This window comes from Vulpes vulpes, chromosome 1 (assembly GCF_048418805.1).
Source record: "Vulpes vulpes isolate BD-2025 chromosome 1, VulVul3, whole genome shotgun sequence".
NCBI lineage: Eukaryota > Metazoa > Chordata > Mammalia > Carnivora > Canidae > Vulpes > Vulpes vulpes.
In genome coordinates, this window is record NC_132780.1 from 174,339,830 (window position 1) to 174,355,698 (window position 15,869).

General features: G+C 36.0%; 1 protein-coding gene across 8 annotated transcripts in view; it reads right to left on the reverse strand.

Annotated features, from left to right (window-relative positions):
- Positions 1–15,869, reverse strand: part of SYNCRIP (synaptotagmin binding cytoplasmic RNA interacting protein) — a 31,869-nt gene that overhangs the window by 9,801 nt on the left and 6,199 nt on the right. For all 8 annotated transcript variants that reach the window (XM_072736768.1, XM_072736782.1, XM_026007454.2 and 5 more), the window contains 6 exons: positions 15,320–15,433; positions 15,044–15,220; positions 4,870–5,005; positions 3,719–3,924; positions 1,364–1,513; positions 717–838 (listed from right to left, as the gene is read on the reverse strand). In XM_072736768.1, coding sequence (XP_072592869.1) covers positions 717–838; positions 1,364–1,513; positions 3,719–3,924; positions 4,870–5,005; positions 15,044–15,220; positions 15,320–15,433 — 905 coding nt within the window. The remainder of the gene's footprint in view (positions 1–716; positions 839–1,363; positions 1,514–3,718; positions 3,925–4,869; positions 5,006–15,043; positions 15,221–15,319; positions 15,434–15,869) is intronic.

Sequence of the window (15,869 nt, forward strand, 5' to 3'; positions counted from 1 at the left end):
CAGAAAACTGGCCTGAGATAGTTAAGTTCAGTGATTCTGGTTCTTGCAAACAGCAATTATCCTCCTTAGAAATTACCAATTTGTTTTTAAAAATGCAAACTGCATTCTTACCCAACTAAAAATTTCATTCACTGTCTAAATGAGTATATATCCTTTTATAGATATTCTAAAAAGATCTGATACATGCAATGCATTACACACTTAAAGTTGTTTTCTTCAACACTATGGTATTTCATTTCTCAAAACCCATAAGTGGAATCTTTGAGGTGCCAAAGGTACTATATATTGAAAGAGAAGCCTCTTCGGATGAAGAGGAAGCAGAGTTTATCAAAATTGGAGATTCAGTATATCTCCTATCTCTGAGGAAAAAACTCTCTACCCTTTAACCAAATAACAGATCAACACTTCTGGACCGCTAATATTTAAAACACATAATTCAGGAGTACAGTCTGTAAAATAAGGTAAGAAATATCCGAGACTGATTTACATTATATAAAACTATTTATTTAGAATTATAAGTATTTACGTTAAGTATAGTCAATAGCAACAGCTACAATAAACATTTCTTGAGATACCTGGAATTTTCCAGTGTTTCAAAGCTTTTGATCTTCTTTAAAAGGTAAAGGCATGTTATGTATGTCTTTAACAGGTTTGAGCAACACCTATTTTTCACCAGTTAATCTACCAACATTTAAATTAATGCAATTTTTACTTACATTTGATTCTTTGCTGCTTGCCTCTGAGCTTTTCTTTCTTTCCTTTTCTGATCTGGTGGCTTAGCAAAAACAATTTCAATATTTTCTCCCTCCAAATCTTTGCCATTCATTTCTTCCATAGCCTTAAAAAAGGAGGTATTGATCAACATAAAGATGCCTTTATCAACAATTATGCTTCATTTAAAGTTAAAAAATCAGGGGGATCCCTTGGTGGCTCATCAGTTTAGCACCTGCCTTTGGCCCAGGGCATGATCCTGGAGTCCCAGGATTGAGTCCCACATCAGGCTCCCTGCATGGAGCCTGCTTCTCCCTCTGCCTATGTCTTTGCCTCTCTCTCGCTGTGTCTCTCATGAATAAATAAATAAAATCTTTTAAAAAAAATAAGGTTAAAAAATCATTTCACTGATGTTGTAAGGATGAGTTAGAATAGTCAATTAGATTTTATCTAAAGATCCAGCTCTTCAACTAATGATCTTTTTGACTCAGTTTATCAGTTTAGTGAGTTAATGCAATTTGCTACCGCCACAAGCTAACTAGAGTAGATTACATGACCTCTGAGTGTCCTTCAAGTTTTTAGAATTTTCCAATTGTAGGATGACTAAAAATCATTAGTTTAGATGCCTATAATAATTCCCCCATTTATTTACCTTGACAGCACCATCTCGCTCATCAAAATGAATGAAAGCATAATCTTTTAGTTTCTTCACTCGTTCCAGTTTCCCAAACTGACTAAATGCTTTTTCTAAAATCTCTTCTGTTACTGTATTGGCAAGGTTACGTACAAACAGCACTTTTACCTGAAAATTAAGAAGAAACAGAAACTCCCTGTATATTTCTCCAAAGTGTTCAATTTCCAAGATGCCACCATCCCACCCTACAAAATTAACTTTGGTCACTACCCATTAAAGGAGTATCAAATATATAAAAGATAAACTAAGTTTTCAACTCCATCTGAAAATACCTAGGAAGTGTGACTACTCAATCTAATGGGTGAAAAACCTGAACGGACACCACACCAAAGTAGACAAATAACATATGAAGAGACACTCGACATGATGTCATCAGGGAATTACAAATAAAAACAATGAGAGATGCCTAGATGGCTCAGTCAGTAAGTAGGACATGTGACTCGATCTTAGGGTTATAAATACAAGCTCCATGCTGGGTGCAGAAATTAGTTTTAAAAAATATTTTTAAAAATAAAATATTAAAACAATGAAATGCCACCACACACCTATTTTAATAGCCAAAAACTAACACTAACACTACCAATGCAGGTAAGGATATGGAGCAGAAATACTGCTAGTGGAAATGCTAAATGGTATAGTCACCATAGGAGACCAGTTTGGCAGTCTCTAACAAGGTAAACCTACTTTTACCATACAATCCAACAACTGTACTTTTTGGTATTTACCCAAATGAGTTGAAAACCTGTCCACATAAAAATCTGCATATGGTTGTTTATAGTAGATTTATTCATAATTGTCAAAACTTGGAAGCAACCAAAACGTCCTTCAGTAGGTGAATAGATAAATTATAGTACATACAATGGATTCTTATTCAGTGCTAAAAAGAAATGAGCTATCAAACCACGGAAAGACAAGGAGGAACCTTAAATGCATATATTTTAAGAATCTTAAAAAGCTATATATTGTATGACTTCCACTGTATGACATTTGGGAAAAAGTAAAGCTATGGAGACAAAAAAAATAGCTGCCAAAGGTTAGAGGGGATGGAAGGGTGATTGTGCAGATCAGGAAGGATTCTTAGAGCAATAAAACTATTCATTATAATGAATTTATGTCATACATTTGTATACTAGTCAAACCCACAAAATGTACAATAAAAGTAAATCCTAACTTAAACTGCAGACTTTAAGTTATAATAATGTGTCAATGTAAGCTGACTAGAACTACTACACCACTCTGGTGCAGATGCTGATAGTGGGGAAGGCTGTGCATGGGTGTGGCCAAGCACTACATGAGAACTCTGTACTTGGCTCAAAACAAAACAAACATATGTTTAACTAGTTTTTATTAAATTAGTAATTACTTTGCAATTAAAACTGAGGTGGTCCTTTTCTAACATGCCTCTGAGATACCTATTGAACACTTAATATGTAACACAGGTAGTCAAAACCTGCTTTTGGAATGTTAATATAAAGTAGAACAGGAGTATTCAAAATACTGACAAAAAATTCTTTCAATCCAGAAAGCTCCTCAAAGTACAATTACAAAAGTTGACCTTTTGCTAAGAAGCATCATTTTTTCCTAAAATACTTGAAATCAACATCCAAATTCTTAAACTGATAATCCAAAAGAGCTTAATAGGCCAGAAGAAAAAAGAATACTTAAGTATTTCTGTCCTTAAGCCTATCCTTTAGTAATATTCACCATTCTGGCATTTCACACTATTGATAAGTGAACAAGTTGTATCTGCAAGCCTATCACCAATAAGGGGGATTCTTAGGTAGAGTAACTTAACTACAAGCTGCACTAATGAGTAAAGTGTTGACTCAAGAGATGTTTGTTCTCATAGGATGTCTCAACTGACTGCTGAAGCAGGATACCTAATAATAGCTAAACCTTGTAACTGCAGCACCTCTGCTGAGGCCAGTACAGTTCACTATTTTTAGGAGTTGGGACTTTTAACACAAAAACCATGTAAGCTAATGGCGCCATTCTCAAAAATCCAAAGAAATTGCTCTTAGAATCCACACAAAAATGATAGTGAGCCATCTCCACAGCATATAGGCTAACCACTCATCATCATGAGTATGACAGCTACAAAATTATGAGTGTCCATGAATAAATTTCTATATTCACTCCTTATACAGATGATATTATTTCTGATACGTGGCTTTAATAAACAACATTTCTCTCACTTTCAAAAATATGGCTTTTCAAAGTACACAATTCATTTTATAAGTTTTTTACTTCCCTCACTAAAGCCTCCTTCTGCCACAAACCCCCACCAAAAATTATTAACTTGACTGCCATTACCTTTGCCATAACCTCAGGATCAGGATCTTCTATAGGATCAGCCCATTCAACAGTTCCAACATTTCCCCAGACCTTGACTTTACCACTCATTAACCTACGCCTTGCCTGGGCAGCTGTTTTGTGATCTTCATATTCAAGGAAGCAAAAGCCTCTGTTTTTTTTCTTGTCATCTGGTTGGTGGTATAAAATGACGTCTGTGAGACCCTCTGAAAATAAGCAACAGTTCCAGAGGAATTAGTTAGCAAGAACAAATAGATCTAAGCATTTTCTAATACTATAATATAAAACTGAAAAGTAGTATCTTATCTTTAAAGACAACTCTCAAAAAAACTGGTCCAGATAAATTACCTGATCCACATTTTACACATGTCCCCAACACAAAAAAAAAAATCCCCATGAAAAGAAAATGTATTTTTAATTAGACCCAAGGACTATTCCCCCACTGATTGACAGAAGCATAAAATTTTTATATAACTATTAGGAAAATGGCAGTATAGGTCAGACATGGTTGAACATTTTTATTATGCCAAGAAAACACAAAAATTCTCTTCTAGGATACTTTTCTGGCCTCAGTCATCAAAAGCTCTATTTCAAATGAAATATATTAGTATTAAATAAGATTTTGAATGTTCCTGGAGACTGATTAACAGTTTGATAATTTGCTAAACATTCTAGGCAGACAAAATACTTTCTAATAATAAAAACAGCCCAACTTGGAAACTATTATAAAAAATGCTTTACAGTTCAAAGAAATTGCACCATATTGACAATATATAATCTCTGCTTTCGGCAGTATTGCTCCAAAATAATTTAGAAAGTCAAATTATTACTCAATTAGTCCTACGAAGAATGTCAAGCTATCACCTAAAAATGCATAAAAAACACACAAAGATTCCAAAACAGGGAATGAACAGATTCTGCAGACTGTTCAAATCCCAGCAGCATTCCTTACCAACTATGTAATGTTCAGACAAGTTATTTCCCAAAGGCCTGGGTACCTATTTTCCTCATCTGAAAAATGGGAGTTACCTATCTCATATGATTGGAGGAAACAAGTCAATAAATATAGTGTTTAAAACAATGTCACATAAAGTATGCAATTATCTTCAGTATCAGAAGTTGCACAATCCTTCTACATAAATCCAACTTACCTGTTACTTTGCTAAATTCTTCAAGAATCTGTTCCTTGGTTTTACTTTTAGGAATAGAGCCCACAAAAAGCCTATTGTTGGCAACCGAGATGCAGACACCAATGTGTTTTCCAGAACGAATTTCATGATTATTATACTAAAAGGGGAAAAAGTGTACCATGTTTTAAAAATACTTACAATATTTTATCATCAACGTTTATTATAAAAATCTGCGCAAATTTCTAACAAACTCATTTCAATCCTATGTTGATCAGGTTTCCTTATCCTTTAAAAATACAGTTAGCATATGGTACTCTAAGAGGAAAATTATGAGACATATAGGAAGATTATAGTAACAGAACACACTAAAAAAAAAATTTATGAATTAAATTAATGCAAAAATTTGTCAAGTCCTTGAAACACAAACTTGATAAATGAGGAACCAGGTCTGTAAGCAGCTTAAATTCAAAATTGCTGATCCCACAACACCTTATTTTCTACTTAAATTCATCCTGGCAACCAGTTATCCTCATGCAAGACAAACAGATTCAAATACCAGCAAGCTTTCTGCCTTCCTGCTAACCAGTACCTAAATTTTTTTCCATCCCCCTTTCACTCTTGTATAAAGTTCCAGTAAGGGGTTTTCACCTTCAAATGCGTGATTCTAAAAGGAGAAAACCTTATTTTCCTGAATCCAACCCTACGTTTTTCCCCATCTCATTTTCATCAAGTCTACAAAGAAATTGGAGAAAGACAAGTAGACTGACTATGGTGCAAGTACAGAAGCAAATATAAAACTAGAGTAAAAAGTAAGTCTTCAAGCAACCATATCCAATATAAGGGTGAGATATTAAAGAGGTAAAACCCAAACTGTCAAAGTGACAAATCTACTAATCAGTACTCTTTACAAACCAAATTCAAACGTACTCAAATCATCAGGAAAAGTGAATTATTTATATCACAGTTAAAATCACCTCAAAATTTCAGGTTAGTAATAATAGTAGCAGCAATAGCAGTAATTATGGATTAACCCTCCACACCTGGCCTCAAAAAAAAAAAAAAAGTCTATGTTGTGTGTACATACAAGTGGGGCTATATAAACTAAGAAAAATCAACATAAATTTCCATATAATTTATGGACCAGACTTATGGCAAAAGTAATACCATTCCTCTCCCATTTTTTAAGTTTTACACTAAATGTGGGACTTAAATTCACAACCCTGAGATAAAGAGTAGCTCCACCAACTGAGCTAATAAGCCAGGCACCTCTCTCTCCTCCCATTCTTGCATAAAAGGTTCATCAGTACAAGACAAGAAAGCAGATAGTAAGTCAAAAAATCAATTCCTTCCTGTCCCTTTCTCCGTCTCCAGATACTGAAAATCTAACATGAAGTTCAAATGTTCTTCCCTTCAGTTCGAACAGTTTTATACTTTCTACCTCACTGATTCATGATCCCAGGATTATTTATATTCTATACAGTTATGCCAGAGACCTTTAAAAAAAAAATGAAAAAAAAACAAAAAAGACAGTTTTTGCCTATTGAAAACAATCTCTCAATAGCTCCCCATCACCAAAATAAAGTTTAAATACTTGGATATCACTTAAGTTCATCCTAAAATTCTGACTACTTTCTCTCCACAATACTATAATCTTAGCTATTTATATCACAGGATAGCCCAGCAGGACAAAGAATTACCTGATTTAAAACTATCAATAGTATTGAGGTTAAAAAATTCTACCACACACCACCTTGTTTTCTCATAGCATTTATATTCTCTACTAATACCAAAATCCTCTTAAAAGTAGAACTATCTGGGTTACCTGAAAATAGTAGAGTTATGGCTGAATCCATCATTTTATGGGGCAAGTAGACTACAATACCCAGTTACAAATAAGTTAACTTAAGAACACAATAAATTGCTTTAAAACACACACATTGCCTAGATTTTTTTTTTTAAGATTTATTCATGAGAGAGACAGAGAGAGAGGCAGAGACATAGGCAGAAGAAGCAGGCTTCTTATTGAGAACCTGATACAGAACTCGATCCCAGAACCCCGAGATCATGATCTGAGCCGACACCCAACCACTTAGCCACCCAAGTGCCACCCCCACTGCCTAGATTTTTATAATCTAGCATCAAATACTCCATTTTAGCGACAAAGCAATACCTTTCCATTTGATCATCTAATCTTTTAACTCTAGGAGTTAACAAAAACTACTAAGATATCAGAAAAATAGAAAATACAAAGTGTTTAGGGGATCCCTGGGTGGCGCAGCAGTTCGGCGCCTGCCTTTGGCCCAGGGCGCGATCCTGGAGACCCGGGATTGAATCCCACGTCGGGCTCCCAGTGCATGGAGCCTGCTTCTCCCTCTGCCTATGTCTCTGCCCCTCTCTCTCTCTCTCTCTGTATGACTATCATAAATAAATAATAAAAAAAAAATTTAAAAAATTAAAAAAAAATACAAAGTGTTTAAAGGAAAAAATAGGAGTTATTCTGAAGATGATAGAACTTGGCATAACTTTCCTCCTCCAAAAGTCCTAGAAGCAAAACCTAAGAAAATACCTAAGTTTGAAAAAAAAAAAATTTTTATAAGAAAAATTAGAATTCGAGGGATCCCCGGGTGGCACAGCGGTTTAGCGCCTGCCTTTGGCTCAGGGCGCAATCCTGGAGACCCGGGATCAAATCCCACGTCGGGCTCCCGGTGCATGGAGCCTGCTTCTCCCTCTGCCTGTGTCTCTGCCTCTCTCTCTCTCTCTATCGTAAATAAATTAAAAAAAAAAAAAAAAAGAATTCTTGGTTATACCACTTCCAACATTTAACAATGCAGCTTCAAAGCAGTGATGACTGTTTCCGTTATTATTTACAGAAGAAAAGTTTCTTCCCTTCTATTTCATCACTTGCCCTGCTACGGTTAATCAATGCAGGGTAGGTAGGTTATTTTAGATGGCTGTGGTCTCTAAACAGTATAAATGACATGAAGAGTTAGCAAATAAACTTTATCTATATTTATTTTAAAAATTTTTTAAAGATGCAACAATTAAAGCTAACCCACAGAGAGTAAACTGGCTCTCTCCAATCAAAATAAATCATTAAAGAAGCAAAGCAGATCCTCTGGGCATATTGTCCAAATAAAGCAAAAGTAGTACCCAGAGGGGCATCTGGCTAGCTCAGTAGGCAGAGCATTCAACTCCTGAACTCGGGATTCAAGGGTTTGAGAGCCCTACGTCTGATATAAAGATTACTGAAAAAAAGTAAAAAAAAAAAAAAAAAAGCCCCCACTACCCCAAAATACACATTTCTTAAAGTAGTGCCCCATCTACAGATTAAACATGCAGTTTTTGTATGTGTATTTGTGTTTAACTTTTCTCTCTTTTAATAATTTTAAGACCAATCACCATAAATTCACAAATAAATTTCACACTCCAGCAGTGGGTAACGAGTAGAGTGGCCAAAGGGCATAACAAAACTGTTCTGAACCTTAACAGATATTTTATGTAATGCTGATAAATCCTAACTCTTAAGAGTTAGTACATCAGGACACTATCATAGTATCAAAATGAATAATAATAAAAAAAAAAGATGCCCTCCAACTCAAGGAAGCTGGGCACTGATGTGTTAAGATATTTCAGAGATCTAGCTTTCAGACTCAGTACCACAGTAAGGTGACAAAGTAAGGATGAACTCTGAACATTAATCAATGCAGTTTCAGTCTTTCAGAACACCACAAAAGGAGTTTTACAGTCTGGAACATTTCTGTCACTAGGCTTAAAATCTCAAGTCACTTTTTTCTTCCCTCATAGCCCGTCAGTCGCCAAAATCCCCCCAAATTTAGCAACCTCAGATTTGGAATCTAACACAGAAGTGGTTATTCAGTCAGTTCTAACTCTTCCCCATAGCAGCAAAGCCACTACCTGCCCAGCCTGTCCACTTTATTTTTATTTTTAAATATTTCTTGGGTAGAGGATCCTTTTTAAGTGTTTATTTAAGTCATCTCCACACCCAATGTGGGAGACTCAAAACTCACAACCCTGAAATCAAGAGTTGCAGGCTCTTCAGACAGAGCCGAACAGGTGTCCCCAAAATTGTCTTTACATGAAGCCAAAATCTACTTCCCTAATTATACAACTCTATTTTCTCCCCTATATGACAGTACTTCACATACTTAAACACAATGCTCATGACTCAACTATTCTCTATGCCTGGCTAATCATTTCTTCTCTGATCCTGGGCAACTAAGCTGCCTCCTGAAAGTGTCACCAAATGACGACATCCATAACAAAATACTGTAGATACAGATTGAGATTGAGGAGTCTAGAATAAACTAGAGACTATTACTAATCTTCCACATCTAAAACACCATGCTTCTGTAACCCATAGTCCATGATTACCTTAGCTTATTTGGAAACGACAACACATTGCTGACTCACATTACAGCTTGTGAAATTAGTTGTATATAGGACTTGACCTTTGTCCTTACTCAATTCCATCTTGCTGGTGTTAACTATGTTTCAGGCTATCAAAATCTTTTCAGGTCCTGATTTGGTCATCCAGGGCATTTATCTCTACGTTCAGATTCAAGTCACCAGACATTCGGAGAGCAGTCCGATTTAAATCCCTGATTTAAATCCCTGATTTAAATCACTGATAAAAATCAGTGGAACATTTAACACACCACTACCTAACATTTCTCCTTTTAAAGACTTCAACCTCTCTCCTTTCTATGGCTGCCACTCTCCTGGTCTTTTTCTCTTCATCCGAACATCCTTCATTATTCTGTTATTTACATTATGCTACCCACACCAACACCAAAAACTTAAATGGCGTCATGCAACTTAGCCTGTAGTCATGACAATTACTTTCTGGCACTGACTTTATACTAGTTTTATCTTTTTTTTTTTTTTTCCAACAAAACACTGCTTCAACTACATTCACCTTTTTTTTTTTTTAAAAAGATTTTGAGAGAGAAAGCGTATGCACACAAGTAGGTGGGAAAGGAGACAAAGCAGCCCTTCTCCCTCACCCCACCAGTAAACTGGGAGCATGATACAGAGCTCCATCACAGGATCTTGGGATCATGACGGGAGCTGAAGGCAGACACCCAACCTACCGAGCCACCCAGGCACTCCTCACCTGTTTCTAAACTGTCCTGCTGAGATCTTTATCACAAACCCTTCTGTAACAACCCCAATACAACCTAACCCTCCAAACAATGCATCTGCTTCCAATTTAAGTGCCGTCAGCCTCTCAAGTCCCATAAACTCTAAAGTCAAGAACTGAATCAAACTACCCTATATATCCACAGTAAAAGTAGTGTTTTCATATTAAACACACTATTTGCTAACGTGTTACTAAATACCTTGTGGACCTATCCTGTCAGCTACATTATCAAAATGGTTTTACACATGCTGCACCAGCATACACCAACCACTCTGGTGAATAAAACCATCAGTGCCTATTAAAACTGTCAACTTTTAATATGCAAATAGAGACCAACTATTCTAATGTTTGTAACATAGGCACTGTCAGCATTTTCAACAGGATATTTCTATTATCTAGGACTGTAATGGGCGCTGTGCTGCTAGTGGCAATTCCATAGCACACCACACCACTCGTATGCTGAGCTTCAATTCCATAGCACACCACACGAACAGATATACACAACTTGCCTGCCCTTCTTCCTGGTCTTTGTGACAACCCAAATACTACATATACTTCCAAATATCTCCCAGGGGATGACAGGGAAAACACTGCCCCCCATTAGTCTACACTAATCCCTACCACAGAATAAATAATTGCAAATGGAAGGTAGACAATCTTTAAATACCATAAGAGCCCATAGCTGATGTGGGAAAGTTATAAATTCTTGAGTCATAAATAATAGATAATATGGCACTAGTCAGGCAGTCAGGTAGGTTATTTATCCAGCACCTACTGGATAAATAGTGGTAACTGTTCTAAATGTCAGGGACACAGGAAAAAGCTTATATCCTGAAGGAAAGATAAGCAAATAATCTACATAACCAAGAAATAATTTTAAATATATCTAAACATGCCATTTTATTGTGTTTAGGATACTGTCATGGGGCAACTGGATGGGTAAGTTGCTCAAAGTCAGGAAAGGCCCTCCACTAAGAAGACCTGAATAAGACAGCAGCCACGGTAACTGGGGGAGTGTTAGAAAACAAAATAGCAAAAGGTGGCCTTGAAATGGAAATGACCATAGCTTCTGTGGGGTACCAAAAAAAGCAAAGCATGGATGGAAGGGTAATAAAGAATAAGAAAGGAGGAAAAATTTGATCAGATAAGACAGGGCCTTGTTTGGAGGCATTAGTTTTTTCAACACAGGAATGTTGTGATCTGATCCATGCTACTGAATGTTAAGACTCTAAAGGGACAATGGAAAACAGTAGCGAGGAGTCTTCGAATGGTATCTTAAGACTAGGGTGGTAGCAATGAAGATAGATTCCAAAAGTATTTTTGCAGTATTATTTCCTGTGCTCCTTTTAACACTATCTAAACCACTATATAATTTAAATAATCAGGCTACCTGACGACATAATGTGTATTGCTGACTTCAACTGCTATGTTGAATGTCAAAGATAAAAACTCAAACTAAACAAACTTGGTATCAAACTAAAGCTGTAGGGCTTCTGGTAAGTCACCTAAGCTACCTACTTCTCTGCAGAATAAAGATAATCCCAATTACTTTAAAGAATAGATTGAGGTAGTATTTAAAGGTAATAATGTAGCACCCTAGCACAGCTCCTGCATCTTAACAAGCACTCAATAGGTAGCTATAATTCACATTTTGCAAATTTAGGTCTTGCTTCCCCTAGATTATTATTTAGGAAAAAATATTTTTATTTCCCAAAATGCAAGCAAATAAGTGTTGGCTGAAAACCAGCTAATTTTAAAAGTCTGCAGTTGCTTCTAACTTCATACCTCTTTTCCAGCTCTTAATAGCAATCCATTTTACAAGTAATTCCAACACAAATTTAAAATCCACTAACCGGCAGCCGGGGTGGCTCAGCAGTTTAGCGCCGCCCTCAGCACAGGGCTTGATCCTGGAGACCAGGGATCGAGTCCCACATCGGGCTCCCTACATGGAGCCTGCTTCTCCCTCTGTCTCTCATGAATAAATAAAATCTTAAAAAATAAATAAATAATAAATAAAGTCCACCAACATACATATACGTTCAGTAAACTCTACCTCCAACGTGGGGCTCAAACTTGTGACCTAGTGATCAAGTCGCGTGCTCTACCAACTAAGCCAGTCAGGTGCCCCAAAATCCATCCACAATAACTTTTAATCTGGGGGGAAAATTATAACGGAATCATACCAAAAAAAAAAACAAACGGTTTTAAGTAAGCTCTATGCTCAATGTGTGAGGCTTGAACTCATGACTCTGAAATCAAGAGTCACATACATGCTCTACCAACTGAGCCAGCCAGGCACTCCAGTATATAAACTATCTTGACCTAAGGTATTCCTCAGGACAAAGTACAGGAAAACAAAAAGAAACGGTGCTTCAATCCTGTCTAATCTATAAATAATGCCAAACAGGTTTTTCAACATATGATTATCTACACCTAGAATGACCATTCCATTATCTTATATATAAAAATTCACCTTATATATAGATAGAGGTGTAATTCAAGTGGACTCTCATGATATGCCACATGTAGGAAGTTTTCAAAGTATGTTCCTTTAAGGAACACATTTAGGAGAAGGGTACTCATTTCCACAATAAATACAAAGTAGCAAAAAACATCCTAATTAATTTGAATCCTTTATTTCTCTAGAATGTTTCATTTCCTCAAAAGTCTAGTTCTTCCTGTTATATTAAGGCAAATCTACCAATTCTGTTATCACCATAATCCTACCACAGCAAAGCATCCTTTTAAAAAAAGCAACGATGATACATCTAATTCATCCTAGTGGATGTACACCACCACCACTAAAAATATCTTTTAAAAGGCACCAAAATGCAAAGCCTCCTAATTCTTCAGGCAGTAAGAAATAAACATGCTCCAGATAAGAACTGAAATCACAAACCCAGAAAAAAATGTAAAAAAGGACAATTAGTTCCTAGATGAATCAAAATGGCTGTTTGGCTATCTATGGAACTTTCTGCATTATAGTTAAAAAAACTTAACTATATTAATAAGACTCTATTTTCAGCCTATAGCAAAACAATTTGGACAATTTTATTTGTTAAGGCAACTGCCCAAACTGAAACATTATTTCATAATGTGTTTTTATTGGCACTCGAAATCATGTTACATTTGAATTATATACCATCTTCTTCTAATGATGCATTTTTTTTTAAGGATTCTAGAAATAGTCTAGAAATAAATTCCAGTGAAGTATACCAAAATTATTGTATTTTGGTAGCAAGAATTAAGTGTCCTGCAAATGCTGGTTTAGTGATTCCTTTAAAAATGATAATACACACACACACACACACACACAAATTGATAGTACACAAATCACCACTTAGACACTAAGTAACCGTACTTCTTACATTTTATGTAATACCAAGTAAAATGGATCAGGAAACAAAGGTAAATTCTCTAATTGTGGTAAGACAGCTCGTTGTCTTATCATTCTACATTTCCATATTAAAACTTACCACTACTTTATTCACTACCTGGCAAAAATGTTCGTATTCTTTTATAAATTAAACTGGATGGTTTTGTTTCGTTTTTTTTAGATTTTATTTATTTATTCATGAGACACACAGAAAAAGAGAGGCAGAGACACAGGCAGAGGGAGAAGCAGGCTTCATGCAGGGAGCCCGATGTGGGACTCGATCCTGGGACTCTGGGATCCCGCCTGGGCAAAGGCAGCCATTCAACCGCTGAGCCACCCAAGTGTCCCAAACTGAATGACTTCTAAAGCATCTTTCCAGAACTCTAAAAAGTCCTTAATTTTACCTGAACTGCTTGAAACTTAAAATTTTGACCACCCAAAGGTTACCAGTGAATCACTCCCTATAGAACTGTACCCTGCTCTGAAATAGGAAGCATTATTTAAAGGAAGGAAACATCACCCATGATTTAAAAAGAAATACCTAAACTCCCGAATTCTTTTTCTTAAAGACACTATTACCTTTCAAGAATCACTTTTCTAATGTAAAGTCTTTAACCTTATTTAGCTATACACACCAATGGAGAAATTCAAGCAATATAAAGCAAAACAAAGCACAGTTGGGTTTTTCTCCTCATGGTATACTTTAAAATGTGAAACGTCTCAATGTGAGGAAAGGAAAAATAAAATTCAGGAGAAATTAACCTGAGGACATTAAGTTTACTTAGAACTACCCTTAAAATATGTAAGCCAGATAAGGTAAATTTAACAAATAACTGGTGGACCATTTTAAAAAGCTCCTTCCCAGCTGTACTTTTTGGTTCATTCTTTGGGCTGAAATTAACCTTTGACATCTTTAATTATAAAATGTAGAAACCATCTGAGTCACAAAATTTAATGTAACTAGTTTAAAGATGAACTATATAAACCATAATTTCATTTTATTTTTATTTTTTATTTATGATAGTCACAGAGAGAGAGAGAGAGGCAGAGACACAGGTGGAGGAAGAAGCAGGCTCCATGCACCGGGAGCCTGATGTGGGATTCGATCCCGGGTCTCCAGGATTGCGCCCTGGGCCAAAGGCAGGCGCCAAACCACTGCACCACCCAGGGATCCCCATAATTTCAATAATTAACATTCTTTTTCAAAAATTGGGAAAATAATTAGGTCCCCACACCTTACATCTGGTATTTTGAAATCAAGTATTGTTCCACTCACCACAAAATCCTTTATTTCTTTAACTAGAAATTTATCATCACAATAGATGATAAATGTAGTTTAGAAAAAGGGATGGCCCAGGTACAATCAGAAAATAAGTAATTTTCTGAAATCTTTTAATATTCCTATTAAAAAAACAATCATTAAGCCAGATTTTCAAAGAACCAGTAACTCAGAATTCTAACACACTACCTTATAGGTCCTATAGTCCAATCAACTATACATGGGAAGAACACTGCTACAATGAACACACAGGGAACGTAAAAGACAATGTCTTATCAACACTTCAAAAAACATTTGGTTAACTCTTACACACGATAAGAAAAAAACCTGGCTATAATTAAAGATAGTGAATGTGGAGACTAAAAGAAAAGAAACTTACCAATTTAACAGCCTCCTGAGCTGCTTCTTTTGTACAAAAAGTGACAAACGCATAACCTCTATTGAGACCAGTGAGTGGATCCATCATTAGACGAAGATCCCATATCGGTCCAGCTTTCTCAAATAATGGAACAAGTTCATCCTCAAACAGATCTCTTGGGATCTTGCCCACAAATATCTGTAAATTAAACATGAAGTAAAAACCATGGAGAGTTTCTTTAGGAAACCAGACACCTGTGCATTTACTACAAAAGGTACAAGTTTTTAGTTTCTTTACCTCAGTGCCAACAGAAGGCTGCTGACCTGAATAAACGGAATCTGGAGGCGGTCCCCCATACTTCCTCTGTCCAGTGGTCACATCAAGTGTGTAGCCTGTCCTTTCCAAGAGTGCCTTGAAAAGTTCAAAATTCATTAATACATTTAAATCACAAGACCACACCCATGCATTTCACAATTAAAAAAAAAAAAATCAATCTTGTTCAAATCTTTCCATCCCATCAACCTTGGCAACAATCCCTACAAACAGGTTTTTGGTACTGTTTTAGAATTTTTCCTCTAATGTACCATTTTTAGTGAAAATTTCAGGATCCTGTTCAAATTATTTTCTGGTCTCCAATTAATTGGTGTTTAGTGAACAAAAAACTAATATTGATCCATCAACAACTTTCAGGCAGGGTCTGTATCTATTTTGTTAGTATCTCTTAAAAAATAAAAATAATAATAACTGCAACTATTTGTTTTTTTTTTTAAGATTTTATTTATTTGAAAGAGGGAGAGAGGGAGAAGCAGGCCCCCTGCTGAGTAGGGAGCCCAGTGTGGGGCTACAT